General features: G+C 43.0%; 1 protein-coding gene across 1 annotated transcript in view; it reads left to right on the plus strand.

Annotated features, from left to right (window-relative positions):
- Positions 1-2,789: 2,789 nt before the first annotated feature.
- The window catches only part of RPS6KA2 (ribosomal protein S6 kinase A2), a 279,999-nt gene continuing 268,358 nt past the window's right edge, over positions 2,790-14,430 (plus strand). Inside the window, exons 1-2 of the mRNA XM_072994259.2 lie at positions 2,790-2,955; positions 13,661-13,714. Of these exons, the coding sequence (XP_072850360.2) occupies positions 2,887-2,955; positions 13,661-13,714 (123 nt within the window). The 5' untranslated portion in view covers positions 2,790-2,886. The remainder of the gene's footprint in view (positions 2,956-13,660; positions 13,715-14,430) is intronic.

Raw genomic sequence — 14,430 nt, forward strand, 5'->3', positions numbered from 1 at the left:
GGACAAGGAGGCTGTCCGGGCGGTCCTGCTGCACTGGAGGAAATGGCTTCCCAGCCACCTCCATGCCCTCTCATGCAGTGCGATGAGTCCTTGCTGAATGGCGAGTGCAGCCAGGCAGGTGGGCAGTCCTGGGCGAGGACTGGCCGCCATCCCCCCATCTCCAGGCAAAGGCAACCCTCAGATGGGGCCAGCCTTGCCCAGGGCTGCCCACCCTCCCTTGCTCTCTGTCCATCTTCTTCACTTAGCCGGGAAAGAGAAGAGCAGCAAGGACGGCAGTGGCAGCAGCCCGCTGTCCTCTCTAGCCGGCTCCTCTGCTCTTCTCTTTCACAGCTAAGTGAAGAAGAGGGACAGAGAGCAAGGGAGGGTGGGCAGCCAATGGAAGGTGCTCAGCAGGGAGGGTGGGGGCCGCCCAGGCTGCGTCTTGGAGCTAAGGCCAGTGCGTCCCCCTCCCTTCCTGCTGAGCACTTTCAATCGGCGAGGCAAGCCGGGCTCCGGTGGCAGGGGATGTTTCCCCTGCCGGAGAAGGAGGCAAGGGCTCCCGGGCAGGGCAGCCAGGAGCAATGGAGCCGCTGCTGCAAGGGCAGGAGCGAGGCTCTGATGGAGGCTCCAGAAGGCCAGCCCCACTCGGGGGCAGCAGCGGAGGGGAAGCCGCCCTCCTGACAGCCTTTTTCACTGTCCAAAATCTCCCACTCGTACATAATGATTGGGATTATCATACTATGATCTTGGCCTTGGTCTCCAGTGACCCATCCCTGCTCTTAAGGGTCTTTCCTTGTTGCTTCCTAACTGCCCTTCCAAACCCTGGTCTTCTGATTTCTTGGTTGCAAACTTCATTTGGATTGATGGTGGAATCACCATATACGTACAAAGATGAAGGCAGGAAGACAATATTTAACAATCTGAATCTCTTCATTGCCAGTCTTAAACTTATGTGATTCTACATTGTTGTTATGTGCCGTCAAGTCACTTCCAACTAATGGTGACCCTATGAATTAGTGATCTTGAAAAGCTCCTGCCCAGGTCAAGCTAATGTCCATGCTCAAGGCAATGACTTCTAGTTTCACAGGGTTTTCTTTCCTGAATCAGTCCATCTCATATTCGATCTTCATTTTCTCCTGCTGTCTTCAGCTTTTCCCAGTGTTATTGTCTGAATCTGTACATATTGTTTTGTAGACATTATTTTCTTCTCTTCTTAATGTTGTGCTGTAGCCCTGATTTTGGATTTTCTTTAGTCTTTATAACCAATTAGTCATTTGAAGTCATGGCTGTTTCTGCCAATAATATGGCAGTGATCTCTAGATCTTAAATTACTGATGTTTCTTCCACCAATGTTCACTCCTCTATCTGAATCTGATCCAGCTTTTCATAAGATATGTTTTGAATAAAGATTGAACAGATGTTCTCCACAATAAACGGGTAGGGGAATGAAATGCACCTTTGCCTATTGAGACACATCCTGTTTCTCCATATTCTGTCCTAATAATTTGCTCTTCTCCAGCCTCTAAGTTCTGCATCTCAACAGTCAAATGTTGTGGCACATCCATTTCCTCTAGAACCATCTGTAACTCATCCTAATGAGATCTCTAGGGTTTTAGAATGGCTTTAAGGGATGTGAGCAGGTAAAAACATAACTATGCAAAAGTAAGTAACAATCAACCATGTCCTGATAGTCACACAGAATATATATTGCAGCCTAAAGCAAAGAATAACATGGTTATCAATTTTACACAGAAGCCTACTGGACTAGCAGCCAAATCATACTTAAATCCCGGTTACTCAAGAGAGCATCCTCCACTGCATCTGACGGTATTGGCCAAACTTAGAGGACTTGGAGCGGGCTCTATATGGCAGGCAGCAATATCGTGAGATAGTGTTCTATACCCTCTCACCAGTATGTGCTGCCTCTCAACATTTTCAGCCTGTGCAAAACCTTATGCCACTTTTTCTAAGGGCAGGGCCAGTCCGGCAGTCAAGGGCTTAAAACATGCCTATCCGGTGTGCCATTTTAAAAACCAAGTGCGTTCTCCCTTGTACAGGTACCCTCCTAGAAGAATAAGTGCACAAGAGGCGACATTTGGTCTGAAGTCAAGAGACTAGTTTATTCACGTCCGTGCAGCGGCGGCGGCTTGCTCCACCCCAGTTTTCTCCCTCTTTTTTTTTTTTAATTAAAACAGCTAGCTCTCTTGCAACAGGCGCGGAGGCCTTTTCCTGCCTCCATCTTCGAAGCCCGCGTTGCAGGCAGCCCCTTCCTCTGCGCGCGCTCCGGTCTGCGGCAAGCGCGGCTACTACCCGCCAGTTTCGGGAGGCAGCCCTTGGGGCTGGAACCGGCGGCTCCGCAATGCCTCCCTTCAGGATGCGGTTGCTATAGCAGCCTCCGCGCGCCGCGCCATCCCTTCAACTTTCCTCCGTCTTTGTATCCGCAAAACCCAGGCTGTTGTTCTTCTTGCCGTTCTTCTCAAAGACGCCGACGATAGAGTTTGAGGCGGGGACGGGTGGAGAGCGGGAAAGGAAGGCGAACTACTCGACTTTAAAGGGTGCTCGAGGAAGCCTCTCCCCTGCCCACAAAGTCAATTGACAGCGCCAGGGCTGTAATTACCTCGCCCCACCGCCGCCACCTTCCCCCTCAGAGGCGCGCCGTGAAAGCAGCGGCGGGAGCGGCGGCTCTCTCACCGACTCCCTTTCTCTCCCGCCTCCCTCCCGGCGGCTGGTGGTCGTTCAGGAGAGGAAGCCATTTCCTCGAGTCCCCCTCGGTCGCCCGGACGTCTTTCTGCTGGGCTCTTCTCTCGTCTTGCTCTCGTCTCCCTCACACGACGAGCCCCTACCGGGCCAGCCCGCTCACTCTCGCCGGCTCCGGGGCGCGCCTTGGGAAAGAGCGAGTCTCCAAAGATGCCCATTGCCCACTTACTGGAACTATGGAAAAAGATAGAGGTGGAAGCGGAGCCCATGGAAACCGAGGTGAGCTCTTCCCCGCCCGCCACAGCCGCCGCTGCCGCCACAAGTTCCCCGCTTGGCGGCTTGCTGAAAGGGAACCGCGCGTCTCCCGTAGGAGGTTAATTGCCTTCATTTATGTAACCGCTTTGTGAGGGTTTGTGTGTGTTTGTGTCTCGGCAGCGGAGAGGCCGGCTGGGGCAGGTACAAGTCCGGGCGGCAGAACTTTACAGCGCGCCGCCAGCCCTGGAGGTTCGGTGGCGGGAGGCGGATTCACTTGTTGCTCTTGCGCGAAAGTGGGGAGAAGGAAGGAAGGAAGGAAGGGGGAGGCAGCTCGGCGTGACTTCTAGCCGCGCTTTCAGGACGCTTGGTTCCGGGAGCATCCCATGGGGTCGGTCATCTGGGCTCTCTCGGAAGGCGCCTCAGGTCCCTGCCGCCGAGGCGGGCAGCTTCAGCCTGTTCTAGCTCCGGAACAGACCCTGGGGTTCGTTCTTCTGCCGAGCAGTCGAGGCAAGCGGGAGGAGCAGCGCAAGATGCGCATTCCGGAAAGTTTGCTTTCCCGGCTCTCCCGGGGCCGCGGACAGCGGTGAGGTTCACCGGAGGTAGCTTTTGAAGGTTGCTGCAGAGCTGCTGGAAGAAGGCGGGGGGGGGGATTTAATATCCTGGCAGAATACACTGTGGTGTAGTGACTAGAGTGACGTACTTGACTCAGGAGACATGGGTTCGAATATGCCCTAAGCCATGGAAACTCACAGGGGTTGTGTGGATCTAGTAAAACCACTCCTCAGATATCTCACTTACCTTGAACGGGTCGCCATAAGTTGGTTTCGACTTGACAGCCCATAATAATAACCACAGAAAAGAATGGTCTTTTCCCAAACTCAAAACCTTCAGAGCTTGGAAATGTTACTTTTACTTTTCACACCACAACTCCCTGAATATCCAGCCAACGTGGCCATAGGTACTGGTTGTGAGAGTTGTGGTCCAAAAGAATTTCTGAAGTTATTTTCTCTTGCACTAAAGTGGAACCACAGAAGGATCATGTTTCAGTGGTCTAACTTTATTAGCTGCAGTTCTAGGATTTGTGCAGAAACATAGCTCCTTAGCCCATCTGTACAGATGTGCATTTCTCCTCTGGCTGGGCTTTCTATCTTTTTTCTCTCCTTGGGTTCTGCAACATCCAAAAGGGTGAACAGACAGCTGTCGTGCAGGTGTGGTGTTTCCTTGGTCTTCCAGAGAGCTATAAATCATACCATGCCTTAAGAGTGAAAATCATGAACTTGTGTAGTAAAGAACCAGATCTACAGTTTAATTTCTTTGTTCAACAACTATTCTTTCCTCCCTGTAAAACACCAAGTAGTGGGGTTTTTTTTAAAAGCCACCTTTTAAATTTAGATAAATACTGTTTTTGTGTTTTGGTACCTCTGTAAAAATAAAAGTCTGTATCAAAGCAGTGCATTCAGTTGAATGGTCTGATAACTGTTTAATAGTCTATGTGAAATACAGTAGTCTCTTTAATTTAATAACATGAAATTTTGTTTTCATTATGTAAAAATGACGTGTTTGTTGGTGATCATAAATTATATTTCAGAGGGATTGAATATTAATATCTTCAGTGCAACAGTTTTAAAAGAATAGGTCAGCTTCTTATAACTGAAATAATAGTGTCTGTAAAAGTAATAATAACCCTAGCTTGAATGGTTAAATACTAATTTCGAAGGTATACAGTATTTTCCCCTCCCCTTTACTCACTGTCAATATTCAGTAAGCATGCAATTTGACAAAGAAGCCTAGTAATAATGGTATTTCTTTACATGGTTTCATATAAATATTTAATTAAAACTGTAATCCTGAATGCACTCCTGAGAAAGTTAGTCCCATTGAACCCAAGAGGAGTTGTTTCTTAATTAACATGGAGATTTTACATTGCAGGGGAAGAAGGTACACTGAATTCTTATATGCATTCTATTACAAATGACAATCAAAACACAAGAGCAACTTATGCTCTATGAGACTTATAAAGAACAAAGTAGCAGGTACTGAAGTAACAAGTATAATTAAGGATCACATCTTCCTTTCACTAACTGTGAGCTTCAAGGAACATAGGCCATCATTATCCATACAGAAACATGAGGGTCATCAGGCATTCAGTTTTGCCTATAAAGTGTCTCATACAAATATAAATAAACACATAAGTTTTGCAGTTTCCAAGCTGACAAGAACAAGAGATTTATTAATCCTGGATATTGTATAAACTGGCATGTTGTCTTGATGAGTCACAAGTCATGTAGGTCCATGCTAGAACATCATTACGTACTGTGGAACTACTAGTAGATGCCTTGTACAGTAGATGCAATGTTCCCAAAGGGGATGGATGGGTCTGAGGTTTGTAACATCGTTAACTCTGAGAACAGGCGTATAATAAAGCACTTAGCCTACCTGCCCTATAGTTATAAATCACATTGTATTCAGTGGGCAAGTAAAGCTACATAGATTGCAGTTTTAGTGAGAATGTTGTACAAGTGATTTGAGAATCATAAGATTAAAATGCTCTTATTCAACAACTATCCAGACAAATGTAATGACAACACTATGGAGGAAATAGGATGGCAGCCTAAGTGTCCCAAAATGTTCTTTTACATGACTCATTCTTACCTTGAATGACTCAAGTGAGTTGTCACCAGCCTTAGAAAATGTAGCATTTCCACTGGCTATCATCATTGTTCTGACGCTAGTAAGTAGGTTACCATCCTATTTAATAGTACAAATTTTAATAAGTTAATTTGTTAACTGGTTGAATAAATTTGCAGACATCCCTGTTGGCATAAAATAAACCTTTGAAAAGAAATAAGATATTCTATTTAACTATTATTTGCTGCCTTAGAAATAAGAAGAGCACAGGGTTGCAGCTTTTAGTTGTTGTTCAATTGTAGGGCCCAAGGTTCTTTTGATGAGAAAATGAGAGCCCTTGGAAGAAGCTCTGTGGTTTTTTTTTAATTAGAACTTCATGAAGGTACACTATTGTAGCATGCACCATTACAAGACACCTCTGTATATTCTTTGTATTTGTACATATGCTTTGTTGTCTAGACCACTGGTGCTTAACCTTGGGTTACTCAAGTGTTTTGGACTGCAACTCCCAGAAGCCTTCACCACCTGCTGTGCTGACTGGGGTTTCTGGGAGTTGCAGTTCAAAAGCATCTGAGTAACAAAGGTTAAGAACCACTGGTCTAGACCACTGGTTCTTAACCTTGGGTTACTCAGGAGTTTTGGACTGCAACTCCCAGAAGCCTTCACCACCAGCTGTCCTGACTGGGGTTTCTGGGAGTTGCAGTTCAAAAGCATCCGAGTAACAAAGGTTAAGAACCACTGGTCTAGACCACTGGTTCTCAACCTTGGCTTACTCAGGAGTTGTGGACTGCAACTCCCAGAAGCCTTCACCACAAACTGTGCTGGCTGGGGTTTCTGGGAGTTGCAGTTCAAAAACATCTGAGTAACAAAGGTTGGGAACCTAGGGTCTAGACTAGAATCACCATTTATGATATATAGAATCCCAGACAGAGTATCGAGAGCATGATTGCAGAGAGCATTCACAGAAAAGGTATCATGAACTCCATCAAAACTTTATTTGGAGTGAAAGATTTGCTCTGTGTGTGTGTGTGTGTGTGTGGGAGCAAACATAAGAGTGACAAGGATCTGTACAAATGAAGTCCTTTAGGTCTTAGCTCACAAGCACACATCAGATCCCAGAACAATCAAATCCACTCTCTTCCTCCTTATTTTTGAACCATCGATGTAGTGTTCCAAAGAACTCAAAACCTTGCATACTCTTATGCAACAGTTGGTCTCAATATTTATACTAGCGATTTTGTGTTTTGGGGTATCGTTGTATTTCCATAGGCAAAATCACATATGCCATTTCCTCAGTGAGATCCATCCCTGGAAGAAAGATGTCCTAAAACTCATACAAACAAACAAACAAATACAGTGGTGCCTCGCATAGTGATCGCTCCGTATAGCGATGAAATAGCTTTGCGATGGACTTTTTGCCATTGCAAGAGTGATCGCTTTGCGATGGCCCCTATGCGGAAATTTCACTTTGCGATGATCGCAGGGAAGCGATGATCGCAAAGCCCCCATTTTCGGCCAGCTGATCGGTGGTTCCAAAATGGCCACCGGGTAAACAAAATGGCCACCCGCCGTTTTGCCTCGCTTTAGAGGCACCGAAAATGGCCGCCGCAATGGAGGATTTTTGCATAAGGTTAGTTTTTAAGCCCATAGGAACGCATTAAATGTGTTTTAATGCATTTCTATGGCCTTTAAAAAATTGCTTAGTGATGAAATCGCTTAGCAGCGATTTTTTGCTGCACCGATTAACATCGCTAAGCAAGGCACCACTGTATATACTATAAGGAGAAGAAAGTAATAGCACGTGAAAGGTGCAGATTTTACTCCTTCTTTGTTGATATGATTTTGTGTGTGTTTCTGACTAAACTAATCTGTTTTATTCATTATTTATAATATTTTATACCCCACTTTTCTCCTTAAAAAGGTCCCAACACAGCTTACATCATTAAAAAGACAACATTAAAAAGCTAAAAACAGTAAATATACACATAATACTTTTGTTTAACACTTTATTTGTTGTTTAGTTGTTAAGTCATGTTTGACTCTTTATGACCCCATGGACCAGAGCACGTCAGGCCCTCCTGTCTTCCACTGCCTCCCGGAGTTTGGTCAGATTCATGTTGGTAGCTTTGATGACACTGTCCAACCATCTTGTCCTCTGTCATCTCCTTCTCTTGCTTTCACACTTTCCCAACATCAGAGTCTTTTCCAGGGAGTCTTCTCATGAGATGGTCAAAGTATTGGAGCCTCAGCTTCAGGATCTGTCCTCCCAGTGAGCACTCAGGGTTGATTTCCTTTAGAATGGATTGGTTTGTTCTCCTTGCAGTCCAAGGGACTCGCAAGAGTCTCCTCCAGCACCACACTTTTTAACACCGAATGTTTATTTACTTCTTTTTAATATTTGAATAATTTACTCTTTTTAGCTATCCTTTAAAATGATGTTAAGTTGGCTTGGGTCCTTTTATGGAGAAAAGAAGGGTTACAAAATGAGAGGAACAACATGGCTGTTGATAACAGTAAGAACTCTTTTGGAGTTTTCTCTCTGTGTGTCTACAAATATTGTGTAAGCAAGCTATCCAATTCATTGAAGGGCAGTATGAATAAGGGGGAAAAAGAACTGTGGGACAGGGTTCTAGGGCATGGCAGACTTTTGACTTGTCACATCTAAGGAGATAAGAGTGGGTGTTTGTGTCAAAAGTGATGAAAGATCTCAAAAATGCTGAGAGCTGTTGCTTCCCAAGTGCCTCTTGGAGTTCAATGAAGTGAAAATGCCTCTCTTCCCACAGCTCAATATTTTTGTCCCAGCGTGTTGTCTTTTTGCATTTGGCACAATCTGTCAATAGCAACAAGGGGGCTTATGTCTTCAGAGGCTGAACTGGTTGCTTCGTTTTTATGATATAAGATTCAGCAGCAAATGGCATGTAACTTATTTATTTTTTATTTAAAATATTTTTACCCCTCATTTCTCCTTGAAAAGGACCCCAAACAGCTTACAACAATGAAAGATAGCATTTAAACTTGAAAACATCTTACAACATTAACAGGTCAATAAGTATACAAAAAGAAAAGTCACTCTGAGAAATGGAAAACACAAAATGGAAAACACAAATACTACTGAAAATCTAGTCAAAGTAGTAATGCATAGCAATCTATTTAAAATCGCACACAAGTACAGTGGTGCCTCGCTAGACAGTTACCCCACATGACAGGTTTTTTTACTAGACATTGGCTTTTTGCGATCGCTATAGCGATTCGCAAAACAGTGATTCCTATGGGGGAATTCTGCTGGACAATTTTTGGTCCCTGCTTCGCAAACTGATTTTCGCTAGACGACGATTTTGACAGCTCCCTCCGTGCTTGCAAACAGGTGTTTTTGGGACCTATGCTTTGCAAGACAGTGATTTAAACAGCTGATGGGCGGTTCGCAAAGAGGCTTTCCTATGGCCGATCTTCGCTAGACAACGACGATTCTTCCCCACTGGAACGCATTATACAGGTTTCAATGCATTCCAATGGAGAAATGCTTTTCGCTAGACAATGATTTCGCTAAACAGCGATTTCAGTGGAACAGATTATCATCGTCTAGCGAGGCACCACTGTAGCTGGTTACTGAGGGAAGGCCTGAAGAGAAAGGTCTTCACCTGCTTGCAGAAGGACAGCAAAGATAGGGCCAGACTGGCTGCTGCAATTTGGACCCGCTGATGTTTCTTGACACTTTCCATTGGCAGCCTCCCATAGAGTGTGTTACAGTAGTCCAGCTGGGCAATAACTACAGCATGTATCACAGTGGCCAGGTCAGACCTGTCAAGAAATGGATGTAGCTGGTGCACTAGTTTTTATTGTGCAAATGCACTCAGGGCCACTGCTGAGATCTGGGCATCCAGGTTCAGGGATGAATCCAGGAGTACTCTCAAGCTGCATAATTGTTTTTTCGATGGGAGTGTAATTCTGTCCAGTACCGGCTGCATACCTATTCCTTGATCTGCCTTTTGACTGCTAGGAGCCACCTCTGTCTTGTCTGGATTATGTTTCAATGTATTTACCCTCATCCAGTACTGAATCCAAACACTGATCTAGAGCTGAAGTAATATCCTTGGATTTAGGTGGCAAGGAAAGGTAGAGTTGGGTTTCATTGACTTACTGGTGACACTGAACCCCAAAATTTCAGATAATCTCTGTCAGTGCTTTCATGTAGATGTTAAATAACATAGGATTCAAAACAGAGGGAAAAGAGATGAGCATGCATGTTTGGAGGGCTTTCACTATTCACAATATTATCTGTCTTTGTAAAAAAAAATTGGCCATCATAATACATTTGCATGATTTGAATTTTTACACTACATAAATGTGTAGCATTTTAGAAATGTACTGCTAAAAGAATGCACACTTTGTATCTGGGTGCCCTTTAAATAAATGTTCTATGGAAGGTGCCACCTTTTTTTACACACTAAGAAAGTGCCGCTTTTAAGACGGTGCTTTCTTCCTGCACCAATGTTTTGTAAGAAGCCCCATATTAGAAGAGGCATTGCTTTTTCTAAAAGAAATGGGAAAATGGCCTTTTTAAAGATGAAGTCATACATGCACTGTTATGTGGGTTCATGTGCATGTATAAACAATCAGTATAAACAATGTCTAAATATGTTAAACAAAACATACAAGGCTCCTTCAAAATTATTTTTTGTCAGTTAATGCATCCACTAATAAATTCTTGCATCCTTAGCAGAACAGTATTTGGGGTTATACTGTAGTATCAAGAGTGCCTACAAATTGTAAAACTTTGTGAGAGTCCTGTTTGAGTGTAGTGTTTTGCAACTGTGTCTCACAGGCAAGAGATACATTATTGTTTGTATGCTGGGTATCTGTGTACAATGCAGCATGAATTTGCAACCCTAATTTGTAGTGAGAGAACTTCACTTCTTCAATACAGAATTCTTTGAAGTGTACTATAACTAAGCAACAGAACTGGGCTTAAGAAAAGCCGGGTTGTTAAATTTTAAGTCCAAATGGTATGAGCTATATCTAGAACTAGCTGGCTGTGTCTTATGTTCTTTGTTTTTCCTCAGAGAAAGATTTTGTTGTTTTTCCAGCTTTACAAAATGCAGTCTGTTTTGACGTCTTTTCAAAAAAAATTATTCATAATCTTTTAATGTTAATTGCGCAAGTCTGTTCTTACTTATTCACTCATGCTTGTGCATAATAAAAGCAAACCATTCATTGTACTCAGTGGAGAAGCGATTCCCACAAAAAATGATAGGATTTCAGAGTAAAGATGCTTAAGGTCAAACTTTCTTACTGCTTTCTCTTTGATTTTTTTTGTTTATTTCATCTGATTTGAATATTTTATTGAATAAATATATAAATTATACAAAATAAGCTTAGATGACTCCACTCCGAAGTAAGATCCACAAATTCAGTGACTTACTTCCAGTTAAGTGCATTTAGGGTCGCCTCATGTATCTTATCAAGGTTACATATAGCATGGTATACTTTGCCCAAAATCCTACTACACATATGCTACTTCAGGTTGTATGCATGGTACTTGTGCTAGAACTGAGATGGAATGGTATCTCTGAAGCACTTCCACTGGTGCATTGCTCAGTCAGTTATGCCAGTGATACACGGCTGATTATGCATTTCCATAATCCAATTCCTTGTTGCTGGGTGTAATGCCTGGCACATTTATTCCAATATTATGTCACATTGGCATGAACATAATACCCTTTATTATTCATAATAGTCTCACAAGTATTTAGCTATGCCTTCGCATTCCTAGATTTGGGCATATGTGGGAATACAGAATGGACATAATCCAGAGAAGATTATCTATTTTAATGTTCACTTGAATTTGGTAGGAAGAATTCTTCGCTTCCCTTGAAATCAATGGGAGTTATACATATTTATCATTTTCTGGATTCCAATCAGGATGCACATGATTGCAATCCAGAAAATGATACCCTTAGATACCTACTGCAATCCCATGAGTCATTGTTTTTACTTTATCAATTACTCAATGGTAAGACTCACTGTGATGAAGTACTGTGGACCAAAGAGGCTTGCTTTTGTTTGCTTTTAACTCTACATAGCCACGAAAACTGCTAGTAGATTGTGGGCCAATTACCATAATCTCTCATGCTAATCAGTGTCACCTGCCAAATTTTATGAAGATAAAATGGGATCGATGTATGTTGTATGCTGATTTCTGTTTGTACGACTGCTTAGAGTAGTGGATTTCCATGAACTGAAGTATTAGAAAAACAAACAAAGTTATACCCTCATAAATTTTTGTCTATATTGTTAGAAGGGCAAGATGTTATTGTTTAGTCGTGTCCGACTCTTTGTGACCCTATGGACCAGAGCATGCCAGGCCCTCCTGTCTTCCACTGCCTCCTGGAATTTGGTCAGATTCATGTTGGTCGCTTCGATGACACTGTCCAACCACCTTGTCCCCTTCTCTTCTCTTCACACTTTCCCAACACCAGAGTCTTTTCCAGGGAGTCTTCTCATGAGATGGCCAAAGTATTGGAGCCTCAGCTTCAGGATCTGTCCTTCTAGTGAGCACTAAGGGTTGATTTCCTTTAGAATGGATATGTTTGTTCTCTTTGCAGTCCAAGGGACTCGCAAAAGTCTCCTCCAGCACTACAATTCAAAAGCACAAATTTTTTGGTGGTCAGCCTTCTTTATGGTCCAGCTCTCACTTTCATACATCGCTACTGGAAAAACCATAGCTTTGACTATGTGGACCCTTCTCAGCAAGGTGATGTCCTTGCTTTTTAAGATGCTGTCTAAGTTTGTCATCATTTTCCTCTCAAGAAGCAGGCATCTTTTAATTTCATGGCTGTTGTCACCATCTGCAGTGATCATGGAGCCCACAAAAGTAAAATCTGTCACTGCCTCCAATACTTCTCCTTCTATTTGCCAGGAGGTGATGGGACCAGTGGCCATGATCTTAGTTTTTTTGATGTTGAGCTTCAGGCCGTTTTTTGCACTCTCCTCTTTTACCCTCATTACAAGGTTCTTTAATTCCTCCTCACCTTCTGCCATCAGAGTGGTATCATCTGCATATCAGAGAATATTTCTTCCGGCAATCTGAATTCCGGCTTGGGGTTCCTCCAGTCCAGCCTTCTGCACGATGTATTCTGCATATAAGTTAAATAAGCAAGGAGACAATATACAACCTTGTCGTACTCCTTTCCCAATTTTGAACCAATCAGTTGTTCCACATCCAGTACTAACAGTTGCTTCCTGTCCCACATATAGATTTCTCAAGAGATAGGTAAGGTAGTCAGGCACTCCCATTTCTTTAAGAATTTGCCATAGTTTGCTGTGGTCCGCAAAGTCAAAGGCTTCTGCAAAGGCTTTTTTGGAACTCTCTGGCTTTCTCCATCATCCAGCGCATGTTAGCAATTTGGTCTCTAGTTCCTCTGCCCCTTCGAAATCCAGCTTGTACTTCTGGGAGTTCTCTGTCCACATACTGCTGAAGCCTACCTTGTAGGATTTTGAGCCTAACCTTGCTAGCATGTGAAATAAATGCAACTGTACGGTAGTTGGAGCCTTCTTTGGCACTGCCCTACTTTGGCATTGGGATGTAGACTGATCTTTTCCAATCCTCTGGCCATTGCTGAGTTTTCCAAACTTGCTGGCATATTGAGTGTAGCACCTTAACAGCATCATCTTTTAAGATTTTAAATAGTTCAACTGGAATACCATCACTTCCACTGGCCTTGTTGTTAGCCATGCTTTCTAAGGCCCGCTTGACCTCACTCTCCAGGATGTCTGGCTCAAGATCAGCAACCACATTATCTGGGTTGTCCGGGACATCCAGATCTTTCTGGTATAATTCCTCTATATTCTTGCCACCTCTTCTTGATGTCTTCTGCTTCTATTAGGTCCCTCTCATTTTTGTCCTTTACTAATACTACTGTTATCAGTCACTGATTCTGTCACCATGTACCAAATAAAATTGGTTGACAATAAGGTTTTAAAACTATGCATAATAATATATCAGATATTGTTTTTTTAAAATATATATATTCTCTGTGAAGTTTCGTTATTCAGATTTGTTCAGTCTCTTCATAATATTTATTTTTCTCTTTTTAATTACCAGCCGGCTGCAGAAGATGCCAGCCTGGATGAAGGTTTAGAAGAAACTGCAGATGAGGTAATTCCATTTATTATAGCCATTTAGATCTTGGGATAGAAAGCCTTTCATGTCATTTTAACCATACCACCCACTTACCCCATGAAAATGCACATTATATTGTCAGAAGAATTATGCTTTTAGATTTGCCAGTATGTCTGCAGTTTAAACCACAAGAATCTCTGATGACAGATTGTGTATACTTGTGTAGATTCTTCACACAAAGTCACAGAGTGATTAGGAGCATCTGGGTCATTGTTCTACTTTAAAAACAGCACAAGACAGTTGACAAAATAACAAAATGTAAACAACTGACAGGGTTTGGATAAACCTAAAATTGTTAAATGCAATTTAGTACCAAGATGTAAGTATTTACAAGGACCAGCACTGCAAAGGAAACCTAAGCACAATCATAAACAGCTGTGTTAGAATGTGCCAGAAGGGTGAATATGATTGGCTAACTCTAGTATATAGGTAGAGAACTAGAACACAACATTGTGGGTTGTTGGTGGGCTGTTGATGGGTTTTTGCTTTGTGTTACTGTCGTCGTGAAGTGCTGTAGCCGTGGAGCCGTGCCTGAGAGTTCAGAGGAAGCCATACCTACGTGCTTGGAGAGTGGAACTCTGGCTGAATGGACTGACTATATGGTATATGATTATTATGACACTGATTTAAGGCTCTGTGACTGTGAAACTGCTGTGTATAGAACAAGGACTGAAGCTGTAAATATCTGTAAA

This window comes from Pogona vitticeps, chromosome 1 (assembly GCF_051106095.1).
Source record: "Pogona vitticeps strain Pit_001003342236 chromosome 1, PviZW2.1, whole genome shotgun sequence".
In the NCBI taxonomy this organism is placed as follows: domain Eukaryota; kingdom Metazoa; phylum Chordata; class Lepidosauria; order Squamata; family Agamidae; genus Pogona; species Pogona vitticeps.